The sequence below is a fragment of the Dendropsophus ebraccatus genome, chromosome 14 (genome assembly GCF_027789765.1).
Source record: "Dendropsophus ebraccatus isolate aDenEbr1 chromosome 14, aDenEbr1.pat, whole genome shotgun sequence".
Taxonomy (NCBI): Eukaryota; Metazoa; Chordata; class Amphibia; order Anura; family Hylidae; genus Dendropsophus; species Dendropsophus ebraccatus.
The window spans coordinates 57087480-57114175 of NC_091467.1; the positions used below are offsets into that span (position 1 = coordinate 57087480).

Sequence of the window (26696 nt, forward strand, 5' to 3'; positions counted from 1 at the left end):
CCGCAGGACATACAACAGCTGATAAGTACTGGAAGACTTGAGATTTTTAAATAGAAGTAATTTACACATCTATATAACTTTCTGACACCAGTTTATTTGAAAGAAAAATTTTATTGCCGGAGTTTCCCTTTAAACAGAGTTGTCTAGAGTGGTTCAAAGCCAAACGGATGGTTCAGCAGTGTACTGAACAGGGTACACCCCTATATTAACTTGTTTTTTTTTTTAAGCCAGGCAACCCCTTTAAGTAAAACTCTTTAAAGGGGTAGTGCAGTGCTACACATTTATTCACTAAATAACAGACATTACAAAGTTATACAACTTTGTCATGTGTGTTATTTAAGTGAATGGCCCCCTTCCCCATGTTCCCCCCACCCCGGAAGTGTGGTGAATTATACTTACCGAATTACTGTCGACCCCGGCCGCCATCTTGGGTCAATCATGTCATCTTCAGGAGGCTGGCCGGACCCGCTCCAGCCCTCCCTCATGCCAGCCCCCTCTGGCACGTCATTAGCTGCTCAGCCGCAATTGGCTAAGCATAGTGGCCGGGGTCGACAGTAATTCGGTGAGTATAATGCACCACACTTCTGGGGTGGGGGGAACACGGGAAGGGGGCCATTCACGTAAATAACACACATTACAAAGTTGTATAACTTTGTAATGTCTGTTGTTTAGTGAATAAATGTGTAGCACCGCACTACCCCTTTAAGTAGTTATAAATTAATGTAGTCTGGGCCCTCTTTTTCATTCCCAATGAAGGAACTAGCCAGAACATCTCTGTAAATATATTGATTTTGGAGTGAAATATAGGGTCTAGGATTTTGGAGTGAAATATAGGGCCTATAGATAGTGGCGAGGAGAAGAACAGGGTGACAGCATTTAGATTTACAACAGACAAAGGGGCTAAAAGGGACAAACAGCCAATAAATAGAAAGCGTGTGAAAGGCGGCCAGTTAATCCCTGTCTCAGTGGGGCCTAGAGAATGAGAGATTCTTTTCAACCCCGAAAGAATACAGTTTTCACCGGATCACCTAGCAACCCCTAGAAGCCATGGTCTTCCCTATAAAGGAGAGGAGGTGGGGTCGAAAAAAAGAGGAGAGTAAAATATCCCCTGGAAAAGTTGGACTGGGTTAACACTTTAAATGCCGAAAGGACTATAACCTAATTAAAGTATAGATTTCTTCAAACAGAATATAAAAAAACAAATAAGTTAACAATATTTTCCAAAATTTTTAAAATTGACCGCTTGTCAGATCAGGTTGTCACACTTCCGGTCTTATAGTCCTTTGGTTCCCTTGTAAAGTTTGATGATGTTTTCCTCGTGTAGGCGAGCCCATAGGTCTTTCTCCAGTAGAAAGTCATGGTTGATGTACAATTTGACCGGGGTCTTCGTCTTGTCATAATAATGATCAGAATATTCGTTGTAATCGTTTGTCATGAAGCCGTAGGCACTGACCTTAAAGGGAAAGTAACGTGTTTAAGGGGCAAAGTAAGTCGCTGGAAACTGGTAAATATGTATGATTAGAGGGACTTTGGTGCCTTAATCAATTTAAAAGGGTTGTCTGTTCCGTGGACTGCAGTGAGTGTGAAAAACAAAAATGGGGATATTAAAGGGAATGTGTAATCAGAAAATGACTTATAGTTTAAATAATGTTTTTATTTATTTTATTTTTTTTTTAAGAATTTTAGATTTTTTTTTTTCTTCTAATTTTCCATTTTTCTATCTATATTATAAAATAATCCTGAGCTCTTCCATTTTTCATTCTCACCACAGGGGCTAAAACAAAGCTGAGACTTCCTGTTCTGTCTGTAGTGATAAGAGGAGGCTGCAGTAAAGTGATCTTCACAGCATTGCAGCAAAATGTGAGACCAGTAGGTAGAGAAGACAATAGCAGCTTTATTTCAGCCATTCTGGTGTAATTGTTGTTATGGCAATAGAAGTCTGAATGGGACAATGTAACCCAGCGATATATAGCAAAGTACTGGAAAAGCCCCATACGGCTCCATCTCTATTTATGGTTGTTATGTTCTTACCGTGTCACACAGATGGAGAGCTGTAAGCAGTACCAGTGCCCCTGTGCTTGGCCTGTATAGATTCCAATATTTTCCATAAAGTGTTTTTGATCTCAGGAACCTACAAAATTATAAGGAAAAAAAAAAAATATATATATATATATATATATATATATATATATTTTTTTTTTTTTTCTTGCATATAAATCCCAAGTCAAATCACATATTGAATATTTAGTACATTTTCAGGCACCTATATATAAGCAGGACGTATCAGGGCTGGAGAAGGATCAGGAGAATGCAAACGTACTTGCCAATGTGAAAATGGTCGAAAAGGCGAAAATAACATTTTTTTTTTCTATTTTCTATTCACTCTCATTTTATTTTATATTTTTCTTTTATATTACTTTGTATGAATATAGCCTTAAAGGAAACCTGTCACCCCCTGTGCTGGGGTGACGCCTGCCCGACCCCCCGGTGGAGCACTATATACTTATGCTATGCTCGTCCTGGACCCGGTCCCGCCGCTGCAATATCGAAGGCAGAAGCAGTGCGCGCTCATCAGAGATGAGTCTGACGCTCATCGAGAATGACTGCTCCATAGAAAATGACTGTTCTCATTCTATCATCTCTGATGAGCGCGCGCACGCCTTCCAACGGCGATATCGCGGCGGCAGGACCGGGACTTTGGGGAAGGGGTAAGTATATAGTGCTCCACCGGGGGGGTCAGGTTCCCTTTAATATTATTATTTTCAAGGAAGGTGTTAAGACCTGTTTTAGACTCAGTTATTTCACCATCACAATATCATGTAGAAGAGAGTTCCATAGTCTTACTGCTCTTACAGTAAAGAATCTGTTTCTAGTGGTAGTGGATGCCTCCTTGCTGTTGTTACATTGACTATTGGGCAGATCCCTATACTGATCTTGACCTGATATATTTATAAATAGGTATAAAGTTAACCCTTGGCTATTTTCTAGGCAACTAAAAAATTTTAGCAAAAACAGGTTGTAAATAATGAGCATGTTCACTGCGGTTACATCCCTACTTAAAAGAGAAGTCCGGCCATTTTAAAAATTGGGCAGCAGGCAAGGGCAGGGTGAAATGTAATAAGGAGTCCTAACCTACCTCTCCCCATACCCGGGGTGAGTGGCAGGACCAGCCTCAGGACCCCAGCCGGAAGGGGTGGGATAGGGGTTGAATGCCTGCTCAGCCAATCAATGACTGGAGCGGGGTCCTGCCCCAGTCGCTGATTGGTTGAGCAGCCAGTCCATCAGCCAGGCTGTGACATGTGCAGCGCCAGAGATCCCAGAGCCTGATGGGGATCACTGGGCAGCGATCCGGGGCCTTAAAAAAAAAAAAAAGAAAAAAACAAGGGAAGGCCAGAGTTTCCCTTTAATTACGGCCGCTTTTCTCTAATGTGTGCACACTGATGGTCAATTTCACATAGACTTCAATAGAGAACATTATTGCATTGAAAATATATTACTTCAAGTGTTTTAGTACATAAAACATGTGGTTGTTAATAGCTTATTTAAAATGACTAATTTCTTAGCTGATTATATGGGAGAGATTACAACGCAAAGGGCTTGTTCCTTGATCTTCAGGGTTTTCCATTATGATACACTGACAAAAACAAGAATGAAACCTTAAAGGCGTACTCCTGAGGGGGAAAAATCAACTTGTACCAGAATGTTATACATATTAGTAACTTACTTTTATTTTAAAATCTCACTTCTTTCGGTACTTATCAGCTGCTGTATGTCCTGCAGGAAGTTGAGTTTCGGTTTCAGTCTGATACGGCTCTCTGCTGCCATCTCCGTCTGTGTCAGGAACTGTGCAGATCAGGAGCAAAGCACCATAGAAAACTTCTACTGCTCCAGACAGTTCCCATCATAGATAGAGGTGGCAGCAGAGATCCTGGATAGAAATCACCACTTCCTGCGGGACATACAGCAGCTGATAAGTACTAAAAGACTTGGGATTTTTAAATAGAAGACATATACAAATCTTTATAACTTTCTGACACCGTTGATTAAAAATAAATAAATAACTAAATTCTCCAGAGTATACCTTTAAGCAGATTGACTAGAAATTTGAGGGTAGCACCACTTACCTGTTTTTCAAGTATCGATTAAAATCTGGATGTGCAATTAATAACTTCTTAAAGTTGAAACTGTTTCCAAAGTCATCTCGGGGATGAAGTCTAAGGAGAAATATGAGGCACAATGACTGTGGATACTCAGTACAGAACAGTTGAGCGCCCTCTGGAGGTGACACTAAGAACTCTGCAACATATTCTGCCTGGGTTTGTGTGTATAATAGTAAATGACCTGGCAACAGTACAACAAATATATGCTGGCACAGGCTTTCCAATCAACTTCCTAATGTAGTATGTTTAATTATGCAAAACAAGAGTCTGTGGAGCCTCAGTTACGAGTCTCAAAACACGGGATAGCCAGATATCTCTAGCCTGTTACCAACGGGGTGCCTCCACGATGGGGAGAGCGCCACACCACCCTGTAGTATGTTTAATTAGCCTGAGCTGATTGAAATCACAAGCTTTTTATTACGTTTTTTTTTTTTTTTATGAATATTTTATATTAGAGTAAGGCTGGGTTAACTACTACTTTTTTTTTTAATAGTTTTTTTCATGTTTTTGCAAAAAAAAAAAGGACAAAAAACAGATGCATTTGTGTGCCCCCATTTTGATCCGTCCTCCCATTGACTTCCATAAAAAACAACAGACCAAAACGCATCCGTTCTTTTACATACACAAAACAAAGTCAAGTATGTTTTTGTGTACATTAAAAAAACGGATGCATTTTTATCCTTATTTTACCACCTTTCTGTGGTCGTTCATGCTTTCCTTCTTCTTATGTACGCTGTCTGCTTCGATGTCTTCAATTAGCCCAACCTCCTGTCTAGTGCACATTCTGCATCAGACTTCCTGTTCCTCGTGTACAGTCTAGCTGGGAGTTCAGCAAGTACTTCCACTATGTTGGATGTTTCTATGGTTGTATTGGGTGGGGTTATAATCAAGAAGGCTGAATTCCTACCTGGAGTGTATAACAGTAAATTTGTTACAGGATGTACACTAGACAGGAAGTTGACCTTATAAAGACACCAAAGCAGGTCACATTAGAAGCAGAAGGAAATGAAAAACCCCAGAAAGGTAGTAAACTTGTAGTGCGCCAGCACAAGGTGCTGCACTAAGTTTCTTATGCATCTGTGTAAAGTTTTCTCTCAGGTTCACATAGTGAAAGATGGTCAATGTGTGTTCTGTGTTTTCCCCACTAGGTGTCACTACTGTGTTTTTCTTTGATTGATTTTGTGCACAGCTGAGGAAAGTACTGGTTTAACTGTGACATGTTGTTCTCCTGTCCAGTTACAGGTGCAGATTGTTTTCCCTCCATTCTCTATCCTTTTCTATCCTTTCTCTCTTACACACAAAGGTCCCACCAATCACAGGGAAGTTTAGTGTGCCACTAGAAAAAGGAGTGTAGTTCCTGGTGGGAGGAGTTCAGTCTAGTTCTAGTCAGTTCAGAGAGAGAGACAAAGACACAGTTCCTGCTGCAGTCAAGCCATGCGCTGGCTCCGGCCAGGGCCCTTGACAGGGCCCCAGAGAATGATTTACTTCTCCTCTTAAGCACTTAACCACTAGCATGCAGTGCTAGACCCCTCAGGAGGAAAAGGACGTCCTCTGAGGATCACCTTGTCCACACCATGGATACCAGGCACACAGTACAGGGCAGTGACCTGGATCCTGTTAGGCACTGTAGTTAGCCAACGTATTCTACTGCGTAACACACGGCTATCCTGGAAAGTTTGGGGAAATCTGCTCAACCCAGTGCAACTGGGGCCTTGTACTACCCTCACAGGACGGGTTCCTAAACACTGTAGGGCAGTAAGCGGTTTAGTAAACGTGAGTACGAGGATCTTCTCTTCTTCTTTGCTACTCTCAGCTACGCTATCCCAGGCAGAATACGCTGCTACCTTGTATAGGGCCCTCAAAACGGTCCACTACTCCACTCTCTTCCGGTTCACAGATGAATGCTACTTCGCTCTCCCATCCATATCTATTGCTATTGAAGCGGAAACTTATTTTTGTGTATTGCACTGAAGTTCTACGTAAACGGTCGTTATTCTGGTTAAGTCATTGGACTTTGCACCAACACACCAGCATATACTTAGGGCCCTATTCCACCGGACGATTATCGTTCAGATTATCGTTAAATCGTACAAATCTAAACGATATGGTGCGTTTACACAGACAGATTTATCTGACAGATCTTTGAAGCCAAAACAAGGAAAAGACTATATACAGGGATCAGGTCATAAAGGAAAGACTGGGATCTATCCTCTATTCAAATCCATTCCTGGCTTTGGCTTCCAAAATCTGTCAGATAAATCTTTCTGTGTAAACGCACCCATAATCGTTCGGTTGAAATGCAGTTAACGACTAACGACCGAACGAGAAATCGTTGATCGCTTTATAAGACCGGGACCTATTTTTATCGTTGCTCGTTCGCAAAACGTTCGCAAATCGTTCGCATTGAATAAGACATCGTTCGGGCGTTCGCAATAGATACGAACGCAATAGCGAATAAATAGCGAAGAAAAAACGATCGCAATTACAATCATAAGTAACGGTTATCATTCCATGGAAATGAGTGAACGTTTTCAGGTCTTTCGCAATAGCGCTCTTTTGAGATCGTTAATCGTTAACGATTATGCAAACGATAATCGTCTGGTGGAATAGGGGCCTTGGGCTATCTAAACCTGTGGGACCAAAGGCCAACCGACTAAGGGTGGGTAATAATGCCACTCCAGGCTACCGTGACAAGTGCCCAAGTGTCTTACACCCACTCATCTGCCACAACACCGCAAGAGCTGCCCCAGCTACTGGCTCCTCTGTGTCCACTGCAAACTTAGGTAGTAACTTTTTTTGCCAAATTTGGTCATTTATTAAACCATTGAAAATAAGTTTTATTGTCAGAGAAGCCCTTTAAGCATTTTGGTCCCAAAAGATCACATCCAGCTTACAGACAATGGAGGGGGCTTATTAAGAGCGGCATTTCACACACCGGTCTGAAGGGAAGTTATACATGTTACATTTGGTATAAGTACTCGGGTTTAGTTTCAGATGCATTTAAAGTAATTCAGGAAGCTGAAACATTTTGCATGAAGCCGTAACCGAATCCATGTAATATAGGCGATGGATCAGACATTCTATTGTACCTAGTAGAGGATGAATACGATCACTAGAAGAACGTTATATGGATGGCTAGTCCCACAGAAAGCATTTGATGGGTAACAAGCTATGTACCTGTATTGCTGCAGGGCACTCTTGCTGAGATCTTTGTTCTGCTGTAATGCTTTCAGCCACTCATAGTCTCTCTGTCCTTCAGTGAAAAGGATGTACTTTGTCTCCTGGGAAACCCACAAAGGAAAGTGTTATTATCCAATCTACCTAATTGCTCTCATAAAGTATGTATTAGGGCAGGTGGTAGTCCTATGAAATGTGCCATTGATGCTAGGAGTCTATGGGGTTAGCAGAATACAGGATCCAGACGAATTAGAGGTATTTACAAGGTTGATCTGGTCACAAAATCACATGCATTAAATATAAATGTAACTAATTCATATGTCCCATTCTTTTATATATATTTTTTATTATCATTATTATTAATTTTTTTCCATTTACATTTAAAAAACAAGTTTCATTTGTCCTAATTCTATTCATTCATTTCTTGGGTATGCAAGCTGATGGTGGGATGCAATGGGATGCTCCCAGTCGGGGATCCACCATACAAGCGAGTGGTGGAAAACATAAGGCCAGACATAAGAACAAAAGATGTTGGTTGTTCGCAGAGAGCTTTTGTGGTGATCAGCTAGATGCGATGGAGGTACTGTTGTTTGTGAGCTCAGCCCGAGGTGTTAATGTTGTGACGTCAGTGCTAGTCCAGCACACAGGTGTGATGTTGATACCTGTTTGTTTTTATGGCTTGCTGTGTTCCCCAAATGGTCAGTAACCTGCCGGGTTGTGGGTCCCTTGGGCTCTTGTCACGGTAGTCCTGAGTGGAAACTAATCCTCCACCCAGACTGTCAGTACCTCCACCCACAGAAGCGGGAAAAATAACCCAAGGTGTGCGGTGGTGTGTGTATAGGTGCCGGTTTGAATAGAGATAGACATAAAAGTGTCTAGACAAAATAGTGTATTAGTATAAAAATATAACAGCTTTACTGTAGAACTTTGCAGGTTACAGTACACGGTTTCACAAGTAACAAATCTTGACACAGACTCTAGTGCTTGACCTTAGTGCTGGAGGTAGGGGCTTGAGAAGACTTGCTGCAGTGCTTGTAGAGTAGTGTGTAGAGAGTGGGAAGTAGAGGAGTTTGCCAGAGGAGCCCCAATTCAGTGTAGCTTTGTACTCTGCTGGAACTTTTAGTAGATACCTTGAGTGAAGTGATACTCTTACTTAGGTTTACACACTGTCTTACTGCCTTCTGCCCTCTGGTAGTGTAGAACACATCCCAGTAGGGTAGTACGAGCCCAAGCCGTGGTTATCTGGGTGTAGCTAGGTTTCCAAGTCTTCCCTGTTATCTGCACTGCGCAGTAGTATATGTAGACCTTTGTATACTGGTTGCTTTGTCTTACTGAGGCTAGTTCCTATCTTTTCAGGATACTGCCATGCTCTTTTAAGGCGTAAGTCAGGGTGTTCCTTGGGGACTACTCTCCCTGTTGTGTGCTCAGCACTGCATAGTGAACTTAGTGGTAGTTATAGAAGAAGCATTGGTCTCTTACTGCATCTGCTCACTTCAATTCGGACTCAACTGAACTATTGTCCCTGACAAGTGTCCTGGCATAAGCCAGGCCCTGGCTTACCTTTCACAGGAACGGTTGTATTTTGTGTCCTATTTCACTGAGAATCTGGATAAGACTGACTGCACTTAATCTACCAGTGAAACTCCTCCTACAGAGGCCTTGTGTGTCTGCGTGTGAGTGGTGGGGGTGAATGTGGGCAGGAGAAAGAAGACAGAGAATCAGTAGAAAAGAAAAGGCAAAATCAACTTTCCCCCTACCCATAGGATAGGGGGAAAGAAAGAGATTGCGGGGGGGGGGGGGATGTCTGGCCTCTATACACCCCAACAATCTTCGTATCTGGCCCCTGCTTCTCTGTTATGAATAGAGCTGCTGGTCAGCACGTGACCCATGGCTCTATTCATTCCCATGGAGGTGCCAGAGAGAGCCGAGTACAGCCCTCTTCCGGCTTACTCGGCTCTTTCCAGCGGCTCCATAGGAATGAATAGAGACACAGGCACAGCTGTATCCATGACAGAGTAGCCGGGCCCCAATACGGAGATCGGTGGCTGGTACAGAGGTCGGATCCCCTGCAATCTCTTACTTTTAGCGAGTAGCAGAAAATTTGATTTTGCCTGGATAACCTCTTTAAAGCTTTATTTTGGGAAAGATATCAACTCAGTAACATCATCAGCAAAAGTTCTTAGGGTATGTTAACACTGAGTAAAACAGGCGGAAAGTTCCACAGCGGAATCCCCCGTCTCACTGTGCCATAGCCTGCCTATGGGATAGTGTCCGCTCCTCTGCTGCCGCCTCTCTCCGCTCAGAGGTGTGACATGTCGGCTTTTTTGAGCAGAGAGCAGCTACATTCACACAGAGCAAAAGTGGCGGAGTTCCCAGCGGAATGCCGCCAGCCTCCCTGTCATAATGAAAGTCCATGGGAAGCTCACGCGCGTCCTCTCTCTGTGCTGAAAAATGGACATGTGTGAACATAGCCTAAGGGTGCAAATGCAAATAAATAAATAATTAATATTACTCCATCCTGCATAGCTGACCTGTCACCATTCTTTGAGCTAGTTGGAAACAGAATAATGTAGAATATTGCTTAACTTTCACAAAGTCCATGTATCAAAGAATTCAGGCCATCCTAAATGCCCGAGGAGGAGCAATAAATTATCAAAGGTAATTTTTTTGCTGACAATTCCATAAGTTGTTCCTGTACTCGATCTGGAAAGAACACGCTATTAATTAAAATAATTTCCTTTCATTTGCTTGAGATATGTGTCAGGAAGCCAGAATGTTCAGCTATTAAAGGGGTATTCTGAAGTTAAGATGAATCTAACCTGCTGACAGCCCCCTATAGTGCCAGGGCGCTGAGAAGGAGGGTACTGCCGCGTCATCCAACACCCCCCCCCCCCCCCCTGTAATGATAATTAATGGAGGGGGCAGGCCGGATGATGCGGCAGTGCTCCTAATGGTGCTCCAGAGCGGACTTTAACCTGACTAACAGCGTGGGACCTGCACCAAGGAGGAAGGTAACACACATACCTTCCTACTCAGCTGCCCCGGTGCTACAGGGGGCTAATAGCAGGTTAGATTCATCTAACCTGCTGATAGTTCCCCTATAAAAGGCAAAAATCAGCCAACATGCATGATGTCAGCCGATGGTTGTCTTTACTGTAAACATGACCTATTGTGGTGTCCCACCACTGGTGTTTTTTCTCTTTTCTGCACCTGTCAAAAAGTTCTCAGTTTCCCCACTAGGTGTCAGTATTTCTTATGTGCCTATGTATTACTAGTATTGCACAGATGAAAGAAGCAATGGGTTAATGTTTATATGCGCCATGTATTATGTGCTGACCAATAGGTTGTGCTTTTTCCTTGTCTGATCTTCTTTGTCCCTTCTCCTGCACACACTCATCCCCACCACTCACAGGAGGGTACACAAATGCCCCTGTAGGAGGAGTTACTGATAGAGGAAGTGCAGTTCAGTCTTGTCTAGATTCCCAGTGAGAGAGGACACAAACAAAACCGTTCCTGCAGAAGATAAGCCAGGGCCTGGCTTAGGCCACGACCCCTGTCAAGGACACGAAGTCAGTTCAGACTAATCTCCAGTGTGAAAAGATGCAGGTAGAGACCAAGAGTTCTTCTACAACAAGTACTACTTACACTATGAAGTGCTAAGCACAAGTAATGGAGAGTAGCCACCAAGGAACACCCCAGCCCATGCAGGAGCACATCTAAAAAGTGCAGGACAGACTCCTGATACAAGAGGAGCTGGCCTCAGTAGGACAAAGCTACTGTAAAGGTAAGGTCTACGTATCCTACTGCACAGTGCAGGTAACTGGGACACCTTGGGCACCTAGCTACACCCCCTACTGGGGCTTGTACTACCCTGACAGGATGAGTAGCGCGCAATTGTAAAAATGAAGGCGATCAGACACAGTCTAAACGTGAGTATGAGTATCACCTCACTACTAAAGATATCTACCATGGTTCCGGCAGAGTACAAGGCTACATTGGGTTTGGGGCTCCTCTGGCAAACTCCTCTCTTCTTCTCTCTATCGTCTACGAAACACTACTACAGCTACTTCTTCTGCTCTTCTCAAGCACCTACCTCAAGCACTAAGTCAAGCACTCAAGTGTGTCAAGATTTCTATTGTCTTTGAAACATGTACTGTAAACATGCAAAAGCTCTACAGTAAAATTGTTCTATTTTTTATATCTTTTGTGGGTGGCGGTACCGACAATCAGGGTGGGTCAGTTGCAACTCCAGGTTGCCGTGACAATAGCCCAAGGGACCCACAACAACCCCAAAGCTACTGACCATTTTGGGGAATACAGACAGCCATACAAAACAAAGCAGGTAACAACATCAAACCTGTGTGTTGGACTAGCACTGGCGTCACGACAATTAACATCACTGGCTTAGCTAACCACAGAATACCTGTAGATAGCCGAGCTAGATCGCTCGCCACACTATCACAACGATCACAATAGCTCCCTGCAATAGGAGCAGCTGTAGCAGACCACTGCTCTCTTTAACATGCCCCTCCGGCAGCTCCCTGCGGCCCCCTCCCCCGCTCCTCCCGCTCACTGTCTGCGCATATAATAGCACAGGCAGCGAGCGAGGAACGAGGAGGCAGCAAGCTGACCTGACGAGGCTGTGGCTACCTTTGGTTGGTTGCACTCCACCCATGTCCTGAGGGTGCTATAGAGATGTGGCTCCTATCTGCCCAGTTGCCGGCTTATTCCACCCAGGAGAGGCCATTGCTAGTGTGAGAATGCTAGAGTAGGGACCATGTCTCTGAGGACACCTTACTGTCGTGACATGGTACACTCTGTTTGATCAAATGTTTTACAAAGATCCTTAATTTTTTTTATATCTACAGAGCAGGTTTTTATCACCTGTAAGCCAGGGGGAGTATGTACAGTAAGCACTTGCACCCGTAGGTTGCTGTTGCACTCTGTTTTTATTTACCTGACAAGTAGGCGCTCGCTTCCTCCTCAATATCGGGCCGTGTAAGACGGCCCTAAGGAGTGGGGTATTATGTGGGAAACTACTGAAAAAAAGTCATTACTCTAACCTTCCATAACTTTAGGGTACTATTACACGGAGGGATTTTTAACGATTAACAACCAATGATAAACAATTGCAAACGAGATTGTTTATCGTTAACCTGAAAACGTTCACCATATTACAGTACATAGAGAGATAATCGTAAGTTACGATCGTTACTACAAACGTTATTGCGATCGTTACTATGATCGTTTACTCCATCTGATCCCAGAAAAACAATGAACAATGTGCAATTATACTGAACGATTAGTTAAAAAAATGCGGAACTTGAGCGAACGAATGTGGAATTACAGCGAGCGATTAGCAAACGAGTAGCGAACGATTAACAATAATTTTAGGGCCCTATTACACGGGACAATTATCGTGCGAAAAATCGTTATATCGTTTCAATTTAAATGATATTCGTTCTGTGTATTTGCAGGCAACGGTCGAAAAATCGTTCGTATGTCGTTGATTTAGATCTGAACCTAAAATTATCGTTAATCGTTCGCTAATTGATTCGCTCAAGTTCCCGCATTTTTTCACTAATCGTTCAGTGTAATTGCACATTGTCCATTGTTTTGCTGGGATCAGAAGGAATAAACGATCATAGTAACATTCGCAATAACAATCGTAATAATGATCGTATCTAACGACCATCTTTCTGTGTAATATGGTGAGCGATTTCAGGTTAACAATAAACAATCTCATTTGCCATCGTTTATCGTTAGTCGTTAATCGTTTAAAATCACTCTGTGTAATAGTACCCTTAGGTTCAGATCTAAATCAACGATCAACGACATATGAACGATTTTTCAATTGTTGCCTGCAATTACACAGAACGATTATCGTTTAAATTCGAACGATTTAACAATTTTTTGCACGATAATTGTCCCGTGTAATAGGGTCCTTAGACTGTAGTTGTATCTTATCAGTTTAGACGTTACCTTATCTTGGGGAATAGTGGAGAATCCTCTTTTGTTTAGTATGTGGAGGGAGGATAACATGGTGAAAGCAGTAAAGCCATAGAATGAGGTCCTCCTCCCCACATCTCCCTCATATCCTTGTATCACAGCTCCATTTACCCTAAAAGGGATGAAAAAGTAGATAGACATTAATGTGGCTACAAAAGGTAATGGTAAAATATCAGCAGTTTTCTCTTTTTTTATGAGGTTGTTTCAGCCTTCATGAACTCTGATACAACAAGCTGCAGCCATATGGCGCCATCTTGTGGATACTGAGGAATGCTGCAGTAGCTGTTTCTCCTATTCGCTTTCTCGAATTTATTATTTGAAAAAATTTATATAAAGGCATATGCATTGGATGTACTAAAGGGGTAAAAAAATTTATATATATATTTATTTATTTAACCTGTGTGTGTGAATGATTATATGAATATATATATATATATATATATATATATATATATATATATATATATATATATATAATATGCAATCATATAATTAGTGCCAACAGTAGGTGCAGGTAAATGAACTATAGGATTGTTTTGCATTTATGTCATTTTGGTATTTTTAAGGCATATTTAGAGAATAGCTGGAAGGAATTGTAGATTGATCTTGATCTATAAACAGAAAAAGTCTTTTAGTCAGCTCACCCACTCAGCCTTGCTTCACCAATTACATGGACCTCCGTAGCTCCAGAGCTCGTGGAATTAGTATTGCGGGCCGCAACCCGATCCATCCACTGAGGAAAGATTGTGCATCCACGGCTTCATAAAATCCAATAACTTTTATTTAAACGTCACAAAAATAAAATAACAAAACTGATTTTTAAAAAAGCCGACGCGTTGCAGGGTGAGAACCCCTTAATCATGGCAGTAATCTCATAGTTACATCTTGTTTAAATGAGGATAGGATGTGACGTTAGACTGGATAGGAACGCCCACCAAAACTCTGGAACACCTGAGCACCTAATCCAGGTAAGTCACATGACTATTTACATCAACAAAAAAAAGGAAAAGTGTACCAAGCAGCATAAACCAAATAATAATACATATAAATAATAATAACCCTTTACCAAACAAAGTAAATATATATATAACTCAGTAAATATAATACAAGTCGGATTTGTAATTTAACCCTTTAGGGAACCTAGTATTTACATTGAGAATCCATAGCGCCTCCCTCTTCCTAACCATACGGGTCCAGTCACCCCCTCGTTTAGGTTTATTAACCCTTTCAATGGCGGAGACTTTTAAGCCACTCATATCACCTGCATGGCACTCGGCATAATGCCTGGCCAAGCCAGAAAGCGAGCGAGTACTCCGAGATGAGACTGACATCTTAACATCGGACAGGTGTTCTCCTATACGGGTTTTGAGCCTCCTGATACTCGATCCCACGTACTGCAAATCGCACACCGTGCTGTGGGCAACATACACGGTGTGAAAAGAGTTGCAGTTAAGGAAGGATCGGATCCTGAACTCCCGACCCGTACTGGACGACACCACCGCAGATTTTTTAGATGCATAAAGGCACATACCACAACGCGGTACCGCACAAGGGAAAAAACCTGTGATATTTAACCAGTTCTGTGTGTTTAGGTGTACATTCTTGCCAATGTCGCTCGGTGACCGCAAGTTACCCAAGGTCTGACCCCTACGTGCAACATATCTTACCCCGCTATCAAGAATCTGTTCACACTTGGGATCTGAAAAAAGTTACGGTATGTATTTCTTTATTATGTTACGGATATCATTAAATTGTGGACTGTAATCAGTTGAAAAAGTAATACCAGTTTTGTCACCAGACGTCTTATTTAAATCTGCCGATATATCACAAGCTCTATCTTGCAGATGATACACTCTATCTTTCCGCTCTGCTATATATCGAGCCCTCTTAATGACATGGGTTTTATACCAGGGCCGTTTCTAGCGGCGGGCGGGCTGGGCGATCGCACGGGGCGCTGACAGATAGGGGGCGCTGGTGCACCCTCCGGACCTCACTCAGCCCCGTGCGTGCCTTCCGCCTGCACGCCCGCCCCATCATCTGCCCCTGCGCTCGGCCCATCACCTGCCACAATACCGCCCGCAGCTCTCTGGAAGATCCCCCACAGCTCCCTCCCCTTCCCCGGACCGCACCTCACCTCAGTAGCGTGCGCGCCAACCCCCCGCGCCCCATCACCTGCTCAGATGACCCCTGCCTGCAGCTCTCCCCGGACCGCGCTCAGCCGCCACCGCCAGGCCGCAGCCCCCGCACGCATCTTCTCTGCTGGGGGATCCTGTTCCGCGCAGGCTTGGGGAGAAGAGGAGAAGAGAGAAGGACCCCGCCGTATGCTAGGATGAGGTGAGTATAATGTGTTTTTATTTTCTTTTGTGTGTGTGTGTGTGTGTGTATTTAGCGGGGGCGGGGGGGGGGGCAGTGTTGCTATAGGGGAAAACCACAAGGGGGTTTATTACTATTACTGTGGGGGGAGCCCTGGGGGGATTATTACTATTAGGGGGGGGGGCAGTGGGGGGATTATTACTGTAAGGGGGAGCACTGGGGGGATTATTTATTACTGTATGGGGGAGCACTGGGGGGATTATTACTATTAGGGGGAGCCCTGGGGGATTATTTATTACTGTAAGGGGGAGCACTGGGGGGATTATTACTGTAAGGGGGAGCACTGGGGGGATTATTACTATTAGGGGGGAGCACTGGGGAGATTATTACTATTAGGGGGAGTACTGGGGAGATTATTACTATTAGGGGGGAGCACTGGGGGGATTATTACTATTAGGGGGGAGCACTGGGGGGATTATTACTATTAGAGGGGAGCTCTGGGGGGGAATTATTACTATTAAGGGGAGCACTGGGGGGGATTATTACTATAGGGACAGCACGGGGGGGGGGATAACTATTTGGGTACTGCACAGTGGGCATTATTATTATATAGAGGCAAAGCAGGGGGCATTATTACTATATGGAGGACACAGCAGGGGATCCTACCTACAGGGGGCAACCTACATACCTACTGACTTTACTGCATATGACACAAAGAAGTGGAAGTTGTTGTAAAAGTGCGGAGCCTAAGATGTTTGTCTGGCAGGTTCAGAAGAGATGAATTGTGGCTGCAAGAAATCATCATGGGGGTCCGGGCCAGATGGAGGGGAAAAGTGACGCCCCAGATCAAAGAAGACGTCACCTGTGAGTCATTGAATTACTTTTTTTTGCCTCAAGTTAAAAAAAAGGTTGAATAACACGGCTCTATGCCATAATACACACACTGCTTCTCTATAGCAACAATCGCCCCCCCCCCCCTTGACATTACTTAAAGGGGGGGGGGCGATTTTAGCAAGATTCGCCCTGTAGTCAAAATTACCTAGAAACGGCCCTGTTTTATACCCTCTAACCTGAAGCCTCTGTTTCAAGTCATGCGCACCCCTCAGGTAAACCGCATGGTCTGAACAAGTGCGGATAAGGCGGATAAATTCCCCGATTGGAAGATTCCTGGTGACATGGGGAGGGTAACAACCCATTACCCGCAGTGGGTTTACGGTACAGGCTGGTAGCAAGTTTGCCATCCTTAAACTGCAACACCACGTCCAAAAAAGAAATGGTCGTGGGTTCAAATTGTGAAGTGAATTTTAAATTCAAGGTATTAGCATTCAGATAGCGCACTAAATCTGTAGCCTGACTTTCAGACCCCTGCCACACCAGGACAGGAGGAGGTCGTCTATATAGCGTCCATACCAGGTGATGACACCTAAATATGGGTTATGGACGCTATATAGAATAACCTCCTCCCAGTAGGCCAAGTAAATATTGGCCAGAGAAGGTGAAAAGCTAGCGCCCATGGGGCAGCCGAGTATCTGGAGATAGAAGTCATCGAGAAAATGAAAAAAATTATTAGTCAGAAGAAAACGTGTTACAGTAAGAATATAGTCTGACAGCTTCTCACTGTAGTCGCAATACTTGCCAATGTGGAAAGCCAAAGCCTGTATGGCCATATCATGAGGAATATTAGAATAAAGAGCAATAACGTCACAAGATAACCATGTCACATTCTCCATTACTGGTAATTTTTCCATACTGGCAAGTAAGCTCTTACTATCTCTAACATAGCCCATTGTCCTCACCGCAAGAGGCTGGAGCAAGTCATCCAGTCAAATACAAAGTCTCTCAAGGAGTCTTTTCACACCGTGTATGTTGCCCACAGCACGGTGTGCGATTTGCAGTACGTGTGATCGAGTATCAGGAGGCTCAAAACCCGTATAGGAGAACACCTGTCCGATGTTAAGATGTCAGTCTCATCTCGGAGTACTCGCTCGCTTCCTGGCTTGGCCAGGCATTATGCCGAGTGCCATGCAGGTGATATGAGTGGCTTAAAAGTCTCCGCCATTGAAAGGGTTAATAAACCTAAACGAGGGGGTGACTGGACCCGTATGGTTAGGAAGAGGGAGGCGCTATGGATTCTTAATGTAAATAGTAGGTTCCCTAAAGGGTTAAATTACAAATCTGACTTGTATTATGTTTACTGAGTTATATATATATATTTACTTTGTTTGGTAAAGGGTTATTATTATTTATATGTATTATTATGTGGTTTATGCTGCTTGGTACACTTTTCCTTTTTTTTGTTGATGTAAATAGTCATGTGACTTACCTGGATTAGGTGCTCAGGTGTTCCAGAGTTTTGGTGGGCGTTCCTATCCAGTCTAACGTCACATCCTATCCTTATGTAAACGAGATGTAACTATGAGATTACTGCCATGATTAAGGGGTTCTCACCCTGCAACGCGTCGGCGTGTTTTTTAATCAGTTTTGTTATTTTATTTTTGTGACTTTTAATAAAAGTTATTGGATTTTATGAAGCCGTGGATGCACAATCTTTCCTCTTGATCTATACCTGTGATGGAAATGTCACGGCCGCGGCGGCGTCCCGTGCTCCGGGCCGCCGACGCGACCTTTCCATGCAGCCGCCGGGGTCCATGTGCAGGGACCCGGCGCTGCTACTAGTTCGGCCCCGGGGGGCGCCTTACCTAGGGCGCGCGCGCGCCGGCTGTCTCAGATTTAAAGGGCCAGTCCGCCCCTAATTGGTAGTTGCACCAATCACTCCCTATAAATCCCAGCATGCCCTGTCCCTCGTGTTGGAGCCTCTACATGCTTCCCATAGCGTTTGGCCCAGCTCCCTGTTGTTCCTGACCTCAGTCCTTGTTCCCAGTTCCTGTCCACTGTCCCGGTCCCTAGCTCCTGCCCGCTGCTTAACCTGTTGTTTCCTGAGTACTGTCTGCCACCTGCGGTTACAGACCTCTGCCTGCATCTTCTGCCTACTGCTCCTGCCACGCCTCGCCTGCTGTCACTAGCAACCGAGCCAGGGGTAGCGGCCCCTTAGACTCCGCTCCCTGGCGAGGTTAGTGCCATCGCTAGTGACGGTTCAGTGGATCCACGACTCCAGGCGTTACAGGAAAGCTGTAGTATAGGGGCAAAGCAGAACAGGCTAGCGCATAGTACACTATTCAATGGAGCCCACCAAGCATGATCAAGTGGCCAAGGCATGTTCTCTATAGATATAAGGGAGCTCTCATCCAGAATTTGTAATGGCATGCAGTGCCATGTGCAATTACAACAACAAAGACAAGAGAAGAAAAAGCTGGGCACTATACAAATGGGGGCATCAACCACCAAGTAATAAAAAATTATATCAAACTTTATTAGTACACAAATTACATAAGACCACAAAAACCTTTATTAAAAACAATTAAAAAACCACATAGGTTATAATCACTCTGAATGGTTAGATTATTTGCACAATAAAGGCCGTTATTATGTAAGCCGCTTGTCATTTTTACATAGTGTGAACCTAGCCTTAAAGAGGATGTACCATCAGGTACATCCTCTTTAATATGACCCTGTGGCACCGTCACGGGGAAGCCAGTGCCACGGTCCGTTTTTTGAAACGTGGCTCAGTTCCCATGTACGGCGCCAATCTATCCACAGGTCCGAGGCCGGGGCTGAAGCACAGGAGGCAGGCCTCTAATGGAGGCACGTCATAGAGGGGAGGGAATTCCCTCCCACTGGGGGCGGGCCGGCCCGCCTTCTGTGCTTCAGCCCAGGCCCTATACCCGTGGATAGATCGGCGCCATACATGGGAACCGGGCTGCGGTTTAGAAAACAGACCGTGGCATCGGCTTCAACCGTGATGGCGTTGTTCGATCCGTGGGTCACATTGAAGAGGATGTACCTGATTATGCATCCTCTTTAAGGTGTATCTGGTATTTTTATTCCATTAACTTACCGAAAAACATATTCATGTGAATCAATCTCTTTTCCCATGCGAGACGCATTGAGAATCCCCCCATTTCCCACCACGGCACAGGTCACACAGTGAGGGGTCTCCCCAGTCTTTTTAGCGAGGAGCATCTGCTGATCGGCTACATGAGGTAATACAGACACCACCTGCTGTACCACTGGACAATGGAGAGAGGTAATGGTTAAAAGTCATCATGTTTGATATGTTGTGTATTACATTTCTAAATCATTCTATATCCTCTGTTAAAACTGTAGCAGTGGTGGGTGGATGAGTGGGGACTACCTACTAGTACTTTCTTTATCATATACACTACCTTTCAAAAGTTTGGGGTCACATTGAAATGTCCTTATTTTTGAAGGAAAAGCACTGTACTTTTCAATGAAGAAAACTTTAAACTAGTCCTAACTTTAAACAAATACACTCTATACATTGCTAATCTGGTAAATGACTATTCTAGCTGCAAATGTCTGGTTTTTGGTGCAATATCTACATAGGTGTATAGAGGCCCATTTCCAGCAACTATCACTCCAGTGTTCTAATGGTACAATGTGTTTGCTCATTGGCTCAGAAGGCTAATTGATGATTAGAAAACCCTTGTGCAATCATGTTCACACATCTGAAAACAGTCTAGCTCGTTACAGAAGCTACAAAACTGACCTTCCTTTGAGCAGATTGAGCTTCTGGAGCATCACATTTGTGGGGTCAATTAAACGCTCAAAATGGCCAGAAAAAGAGAACTTTCATCTGAAACTCGACAGTCTATTCTTGTTCTTAGAAATGAAGGCTATTCCATGTGAGAAATTGCTAAGAAATTGAAGATTTCCTACAACGGTGTGTACTACTCCCTTCAGAGGACAGCACAAACAGGCTCTAACCAGAGTAGAAAAAGAAGTGGGAGGCCGCGTTGCACAAGTAAGCAAGAAGATAAGCACATTAGAGTCTCTAGTTTGAGAAACAGACGCCTCAAGGGTCCCCAACTAGCATCTTCATTAAATAGTACCCGCTTTGGTGCTGGTAAGGTGGGAGATTTGTACAGGGTAAAAAGGATTCTGAATAAGGAAGGCTATCACTCTGCACCGCCATGCCATACCCAGTGGACAGCGCTTGATTGGAGCCAATTTCATCCTACAACAGGACAATGACCCTAAACACACCTCCAAATTGTGCAAGAACTATTTACAGCAGAAGCAGCAGCTGGTATTCTATCGGTAATGGAGTGGCCAGCGCAGTCACCAGATCTGAACCCCATTAACCTGTTGTGGGAGTAGCTTGACCGTATGGTACGCCAGAAGTGCCCATCCAACCAATTCAACTTGTGGGAGCTGCTTCTAGAAGCGTGGGGTGCAATTTCTCCAGCTTACCTCAACAGATTAATAGCTAGAATGCCAAGGTGTGCAATGCTGTAATTGCTGCAAAAGGAGGATTCTTTGACGAAAGCAAAGTGTGATGTAAAACCAATGTTATTTAAAATTTTCTATTAATTTCACAACGTATGGTGGTGAATAAGTGTGACTTTTCATGGAAAACACAAAATTGTTTGGGTGACCCCAAACTTTTAAATGGTAGAGTATAGGGGAGATTCACACTACATAAAAATGACGGCCATTGTTATAAAAGACGGACATTTCTGTAGTGTGAACCTAGCCATAGAAAGCTCAATACCAATAGGTGTCACTCAAATACAAGATACACATTACACAGGGCCGGCATCAGTATAGGGATTACCCGGGCAAGTGCTGGGGCCTCAACGCCTCTAGGGGCCCCGAGAGGGAAAGGGGCCCGGGATTCTAATGTTCAGCCTGCTCACTGTAGTGCAGTGTGAGGGGCTGAACATCATAAGATACAGAAGAATGGAGAAGGACCTGTCAGCATCCTGCACAAAGAGAGAGAGGGGAGGGTTGAAGGACCAGATCACATGACCCACAGGTCCTTGATATTACAGTGTGGAGATCAGTGCAATAGAGAGGAAAAGGGAGAAGACTGAGCTGTAAGTGCTGTGTGTGTCAGTCAGTCAGTAATGTGTCAGTAAGTGTCTGTGTCAGTAATGTGTGTGTCAGGAAGTGTCTGTGTAAGTGTCAGAGTCTGTGTCAGTCTGTCTGACTGTCAGTATTGTGTGTGTCAGTAAGTGTGCATGTCAGTAAGTGTCTGTGTCTGTAATGTGTGTGTCAGTGTCTGTGTCAGTAGTGTGTGTGTCAGTGTCTGTGTCAGTAATGTTTGTTTCAGGAAGTGTCAGTGTCTGCGTAAGTGTCAGAGTCTGTGTCAGTAAGTGTGCATGTCAATAAGTGTCTGTGTCTGTAATGTGTGTGTCAGTGTCTGTGTCAGTAGTGTGTGTGTCAGTGTCTGTGTCACTAATGTGTGTGTCAGTGTCTGTGTCACTAATGTGTGAGTCAGGGTCTGTGTCAGTGTGTGTTTCAGTGTCTGTGTCAGTAATGTGTGTCAGTGTCTGTGTCAGTAAGCGTCTGTGTCAGTATTGTGTGTGACAGTGAGTGCGTGTGTCAGTGATGTGTGTTTGTGTATGTCAGTGATTGTGTATAGTGTGTGAATGATGGGTGCATAGTGGACTGATGAGGGGCCTGCTGAGGGTCTGTCGCCTAAGGGTCCGCAAATACCTGGAGCTGGCCCTGACATTACATTATGTCTTGCTACTCATACAGACAATCATAGCTGACCATGAGTACAAATTGACACTGGATTGGTCTGACTGTTTTTTTGAGTGGTATACTGTGGTACATACTGTATATAACAATAGGGTGAAGGGATCATTACACAATATATGGATGGAAAACAATGTATCTGTGTGGCTGGATTACCTGAGTACTCTAACGCCATCCAGCCATATGGAGGAACAAAGTGCCCCAGTCTTTTCCACTCCTGGTCATTAAAATGGCGGTCATCCATAAACAAGGTAATATCTTGTAGGAACCTTTCTTTCAGCCAGGGCACATTTTGACCTTTAATTTTTATAGATATTGGACAACTCTGAGGACACAAAGAAAACATACTTTATGGTGGTTGGTTAAATATGTAATAACCACAGAAGGTTCTTATCTTATTGTCCAATTACAACCTAGTACAGACAGGTTATAGTACTGAAGTCTTGAGCTCACATGCAACCTAGAAGGAAGTAGGATAAACATTTCCAACCACAGTTTTTCCACCCAAATATAAGAAAATGATAAGAACTAGCGGTGACCAAAGGAAGAGTTGGAGAAGAACCTTTTTTTATTGGCAATATAAATGTTGGGTTGAAGAGGGGGAGCAATGACCAAACACTTTGCAGGCAGGACACTGGTTTTCCGTGGATTGATGAACCAGCTATGAATTCACCAACTGGTTCACCCAAACCAGAATAAATTCTACGGATTCCACTCCTGATCCAACCAGATCAATTTTATCATTGAGCTAATTTTATTAAGTAATTGACCCTAGTGTATAAGCTATGCTGGATTAACGTTAGGGATGGTCATGGTGAAGAATCGGGTGAGGTCTTCAGTAAACATCTTGGACTTGGATCGCTTGACCTGCTAAGGCCTTCTCCAGATCAAAGGGGTTGTCTTGTCAGGGGTGTTCTTTTATATGTTGCTGAGGCTGCAGGAAACATACCAAGGAGACATACTTACCTAGCCCACTCCCCCATGGCTACCAGTTTCCTGAGCGGCCAGTCTAGGCTTTGGTCTTTCTCTTTACTAGTTCCACTGATGTTCCGCGCAGACAAGAAATACTGTAAGTGAGTAGAGTTGACGGCATACTGATCAGCTGCTGTATTCAGCAAGATGAGAAGACCACCTTTAGTATATGGGGCCTCCCAACTTCCCCCGAGAGATGATGATGTTGGAGGGAGAAAAGTATCAGTATTTTGGGTTTCAACTACCCAACTCCTTTTTCTCAGAGAGTGAGAGAGATGCTGTATTTCAGGGGGTCACCAACCAGTCACTGTTCCTTGGCCATGGTTTTTAGCCACAGCACTACAGTACCAATCTAAATCTATGACTCATAAAAAAGAAACTGGAAAGGTTTTGAAACGCATTGGGTCTCAATAAATTTTTTACTACACTTCACATATTGTATCCCACTGTATCTGGACCTGCACCAGCTATACCTGTTACGGAGTGGAAGGAGTTGTTGTTTATTAGGCACCAAGACACAGAACTGGTATAGCCTGGAGAGTAAAACCTAGCAAAGCTATAGGGGTCCTATCAACATGTTCATTATATAATAAGTCACTGGATGATTGACAATCACTTACAGTCTGATAGGAGGAGGTGACCAGGATATAATCCTCCTCAATTTTCCACTCAGGCTCAGCAGTAAAGTCATTTGCTTTAAGAGTTTTCCAAATGGTTTGTCCTATAGCGTTTGTTCTGTTTGACTCGGATTCAGTCTGATTGAGCTGCTCTTGGGTAGGCTCCTCATTCCTTTCTGCAGGGATGGACAAGAAGTCCTCAGTTGGGTCTACATGGTCCTGAAACTGTGGCAGGGCTCCATCATCCAACTGCACTTGAATTATTTCCGATTCATGTGCACTATATACAAATACACAAATAGCATAGAACGTATCATCTATTAGATATGAGTGTTAGATTGGGAAAATTATCTATCTATCTATCTATCTATCTATCTATCTATCTATCTATCTATCTATCTCCTATCTATCTATCTATCTATCTCCTATCTATCTATCTATCTATCTATCTATCTATCTATCTATTTATCTACAGTAAAGTACACAGAAAGCAGCACTACCTCCAAGTAGTAAGGGGTGCCAGCAGATCCTAGGACCGTATTCCTTTGCATGCATATCTATCTATCTATCTATCTATCTATCTATCTATCTATCTATCTCCTATCTATCTATCTATCTATCTAGCTATCCAGGGCCGGCTCCAGGTTTTGGAGGGCCCTTGGGCGACAGAGCCTCAGCGGGCCCCTTTGTATAGCAAATCATGTGGCATCACATGAGGGTCTCTATCTCTCCTTTCTGTGTAGGTATACAGCAGTGTATTATATACGTATTACCTTCCTGTATAAGTGTATATATCTCTCCATTCTGTGTAGGTATACAGCAGTGTATTATATACTTATTATCCTCCTGTATGAGTATGTGTATATCTCTCCATTCTGTGTAGGTATACAGCAGTGTATTATATACTTATTATCCTCCTGTATAAGTGTGTATATTTCTCTCCATGCTGTGTAGGTATACAGCAGTGTAATACACTGCTGATCACCTACACAGAATGGGGAGATATATACACACTCATACAGGAGGATAATAAGTATATAATACACTGCTGATCCCATACACAGAATGGAGAGATATATACACACTCATACAGGCAGGGCCGATTCTGGGGTCTGTGCCGCCTGAGGCAAACCTCAGGCCGCCGCCCCCCTGACTGGCACTCGAACCCCCCCCGCCCCCAACCCCCCCCCCGCGCGGGCCCGCGGCAAGCCCACCACCTTCATACACTACCGCCCCCACCTCACTGGAACAGCCAGGGGCCGCGGCCGCCGGACCTCTTCAAGGCGGATCTGCCCCTTTTAAAGTAGGGGGCTCCGATACCACTACCTGTTCTAACCAGTCCATTGAGCTTCCGGGACAGGTCACCTGATGCACGCCGACCCCGTAAGCTCACAGCTCCAGCCCCGCGCGCCGCACCTCTCTAGTCTCCTGCTCAGTGGCATACATGTAACAGCTGACAGCACAGGACCGCGGGAGAGGTGCGGCGCACGCGGCTGGAGCTGTGAGCTTACGGGGCCGGCGTGCATCAGGTGACCTGTCCCGGAAGCTCAATGGACTGGATAGAACAGCTAGCGGTAGCGGAGCCCCCTGCTTTTAAAGGGGCAGATCCGCCTTGAAGAGCTCCGGCGGCCGCATCCCCTGGGTGTTCCAGGGAGGTGGGGGCGGTAGTGTATGTTCTGGAGGGGCCCGGCAGGCGGCCCTACAACTGATAATCTGGGCGGCCCAGTGGGCATTTGCCCGGTCCGCCAGATTATCAGCCGGGCATGCCGCCCCCTGCAGGACCGCAAAATCTGCCGCCTGAGGCGGAATACTCATTCTGCCTCATGGCAGAAGCGGGCCTGCATACAGGAGGATAATAAGTATATAATACACTGCTTTATACCTACACAGAATGGAGAGATATATACTTATTATCTTCCTGTATGAGTGTGTATATATCGCTCCATTCTGTGCCGGTATACAGCAGTGTATTATATACTTACTATCCTCCTCCTGTATGAGTGTGTATATATCTTTCTATTCTCTGTAGGTGATCAGCAGTGTATTATATACTTATTATCCTCCTGTATGAGTGTGTATATATCTATCCATTCTGTGTAGGTATACAGCAGTGTATTATATACTTTTTATCCTCCTGTATAAGTGTATATATCTCCCCATTCTGTATAGGTATACAGCAGTGTATTATATACTTATTATCCTCCTGTATGAGTGTGTATATATCTCTCTTTCCTCTTCGTCCCAACGGCAGCACAGAAGGGATATTCAGGTCCCCTGACCCCACTCTAGGACCGCCCACCTAGATTAATTTTAATTAGACACTAATTAGTAGCACCTGATACATAGCCATTCACTATAAATACATACTGAGATCCCAAAACCACGTGTTTTTTTCAGTCCTCATTTTCACTCAACAGGATTACACATGTTGTGTGGCCCACCTTTCAAACACTGGATTCGGCCTTGCGGGGTCTTGGCTGCAGCTTGTCATTAGTGCCATGGGGTTTCCCTGGACAGACACTGGGACGACAGTTTTTGCTGTTAGGATTGCTATCTGTTTGTTGCCCGTGCGTTGTTCCAGGCCTGATAGCCTTCCTGAGTCACCAGCAGGTATGTTACCAGCGGAGTTCTGGTTAAGATAATACCTTGTTTACATTCTACTGTGCTGTTGGTGCGTTTGCTCTGCTAAAGCATTATTTTAGGATGTTCTGGACGATCCCTGCTCAGCCTACCTGAGTGCCTGCCCAGTCCGTATTACCTGTCGCTGCCTAGTCTAAAGTTCCGGTATGGGTAAGTGGCTTGCGTTCCACCGTCCACGTGTGCG

The 26696-nt window shown here is 44.2% G+C and overlaps 1 protein-coding gene across 1 annotated transcript in view; it reads right to left on the reverse strand.

Annotated features, from left to right (window-relative positions):
* Positions 1-676: 676 nt before the first annotated feature.
* Positions 677-26696, reverse strand: part of ST6GALNAC1 (ST6 N-acetylgalactosaminide alpha-2,6-sialyltransferase 1) — a 38902-nt gene continuing 12882 nt past the window's right edge. The window contains exons 2-9 of the mRNA XM_069951836.1: positions 23876-24152; positions 22440-22608; positions 19615-19786; positions 13320-13458; positions 7338-7441; positions 4125-4214; positions 2032-2131; positions 677-1453 (exon numbers count right to left, since the gene is read on the reverse strand). Coding sequence (XP_069807937.1) covers positions 1274-1453; positions 2032-2131; positions 4125-4214; positions 7338-7441; positions 13320-13458; positions 19615-19786; positions 22440-22608; positions 23876-24152 — 1231 coding nt within the window. The 3' untranslated portion in view covers positions 677-1273. The remainder of the gene's footprint in view (positions 1454-2031; positions 2132-4124; positions 4215-7337; positions 7442-13319; positions 13459-19614; positions 19787-22439; positions 22609-23875; positions 24153-26696) is intronic.